Source organism: Aptenodytes forsteri, unplaced genomic scaffold (assembly GCF_000699145.1).
Source record: "Aptenodytes forsteri isolate BGI_AS27 unplaced genomic scaffold, ASM69914v1 Scaffold279, whole genome shotgun sequence".
Taxonomy (NCBI): Eukaryota; Metazoa; Chordata; class Aves; order Sphenisciformes; family Spheniscidae; genus Aptenodytes; species Aptenodytes forsteri.
Window position 1 is genome coordinate 34932 of NW_008795856.1, and position 1695 is coordinate 36626.

General features: G+C 67.4%; 1 protein-coding gene across 1 annotated transcript in view; it reads left to right on the top strand.

The window, feature by feature from the left end:
• PPP1R9B (protein phosphatase 1 regulatory subunit 9B) overlaps nucleotides 1-1210 on the top strand; it is a gene marked incomplete at its 5' end in the record, with an annotated part of 6850 nt that extends 5640 nt beyond the window's left edge. Inside the window, 4 exons of the mRNA XM_009283727.1 lie at nucleotides 85-220; nucleotides 369-521; nucleotides 639-692; nucleotides 977-1210. Of these exons, the coding sequence (XP_009282002.1) occupies nucleotides 85-220; nucleotides 369-521; nucleotides 639-692; nucleotides 977-1210 (577 nt within the window). The remainder of the gene's footprint in view (nucleotides 1-84; nucleotides 221-368; nucleotides 522-638; nucleotides 693-976) is intronic.
• Between the last annotated feature and the right edge of the window lie 485 nt (nucleotides 1211-1695).

Genomic DNA, 1695 nt, shown 5'->3' on the forward strand with positions numbered 1-1695 from the left:
GCTATGCCACCTGGGTGTCTCCCACCCCCAGGTCCCCGCGGTCGGAGCCCCCCCGTCCCTGGCTGAGCCCCGCTGTCCCTGCAGGTTCCTCATCGGGCGGGAGAAGCCGGGGGAGCAGAGCGAGGTGGCGCAGCTGATCCAGCAGACGCTGGAGCAGGAGCGGTGGCAGCGGGAGATGATCGAGCAGCGCTACACCCAGTACACCGAGGATGACGAGGAGGTGAGGGGGACAGCACCCACCCAGGAGGGGACAGACGTGGTCCCCCCACCCGATACGGGGCCGGTGACTCGGTTTCCCCAGGGGGGGTGGGGTGGGGGTGCCAGGCTGGGGGTCACCACGTGCCAACGCCGCTCCGTGCCCTCCGCAGACGGGTGAGTACGCCACGGATGAGGAGGAGGAGATGAGCCCCATGTTCCCCAGCGGCGAGATGGCCATCGAGGTGTTCGAGCTGGCCGAGAACGAGGACACGCTCTCCCCCGTGGAGATGGACCCCGAAAAGCTGGTGCACAAGTTCAAGGAGGTGAGGAGGGGACAGGGGGTGCCAGGGGAGTGTGCCCGCACATGGCAGCGTGTGCGCACGCCCGGGAGCGGTGCGGGGACGTGCCCGCCCCATGCGAACACCCAGCTCCTCTCGCAGCTCCAGATCAAGCATGCCGTCACCGAGGCCGAGATCCAGCAGCTGAAGAGGAAGGTGAGCGGGTGCCCCGGCTCCCTGCGGGCAGGAGGGACCCCCCTCCATCTCTCCAGGTCCCCCTGGATCTCCATCTCCCCCATTCCCTCCTAGCTCCCTACATCTCCCCCCCCCCAGACTCCTCACCATGCTGTGCCGTGCCGTGCCACGTCATGCCTGCTCCTTGGCTACGCCATGCCGTGCTATGTCACGCCATGTCATGCCATGCCGGGCTGTGCCGTGCCATGCCATGCTGTGCCATGCCGTGCCGTGCCGTGCCGTGCCCTGACCCCGTTGTCCCCCAGCTGCAGTGCCTGGAGCAGGAGAAGGCGCGCTGGCGGGCCGAGAAGGCCCAGCTGGAGCAGAGCGTGGAGGAGAACAAGGAGCGGATGGAGAAGCTGGAGGGGTACTGGATGGAGGCGCAGAACCTCTGCCAGGCCGTGGACGAGCACCTCAAGGAGACGCAGGCCCAGTACCAGACCCTGGAGCGCAAGTACAGCAAGGCCAAGAGGCTCATCAAGGAGTACCAGCAAAAGTGAGGGCAGCACCGGGCCCTGGGCACCGATCCTCTCCCGGGTGCGGAGCATCCCCCTGGGTGTGGACCCATCCCTGGGGCACCGACCCCTTCCCGGGCACCCCTTGTCCCTGGGCACAGACCATGCCATTGAGCATGAACCATCCCCTGGGCAGGGACCTTCCCCTTGACATGGAACCATCCCTGGGGCACCAACTCCTTCCTGGGCAGGGACCATCCCCTGGGCACGGACCATCCTCTGGGCAGGGACCATCCCCTGGGCACGGACCATCCCCTGGGCATGGACCATCCTCTGGGCAGGGACCATCCCCTGGGCACGGACCATCCCCTGGGCATGGACCATCCTCTGGGCAGGGACCATCCTCTGGGCAGGGACCATCCCCCTGGGCAGAAACCCACCCCTGGGGCACCAACTCCTTCTTGGGCACCCCTCATCCCCTGAGCAGGGACCATCCCCTGGGCAGGGACCATCCTCTGGGCATGGACCAT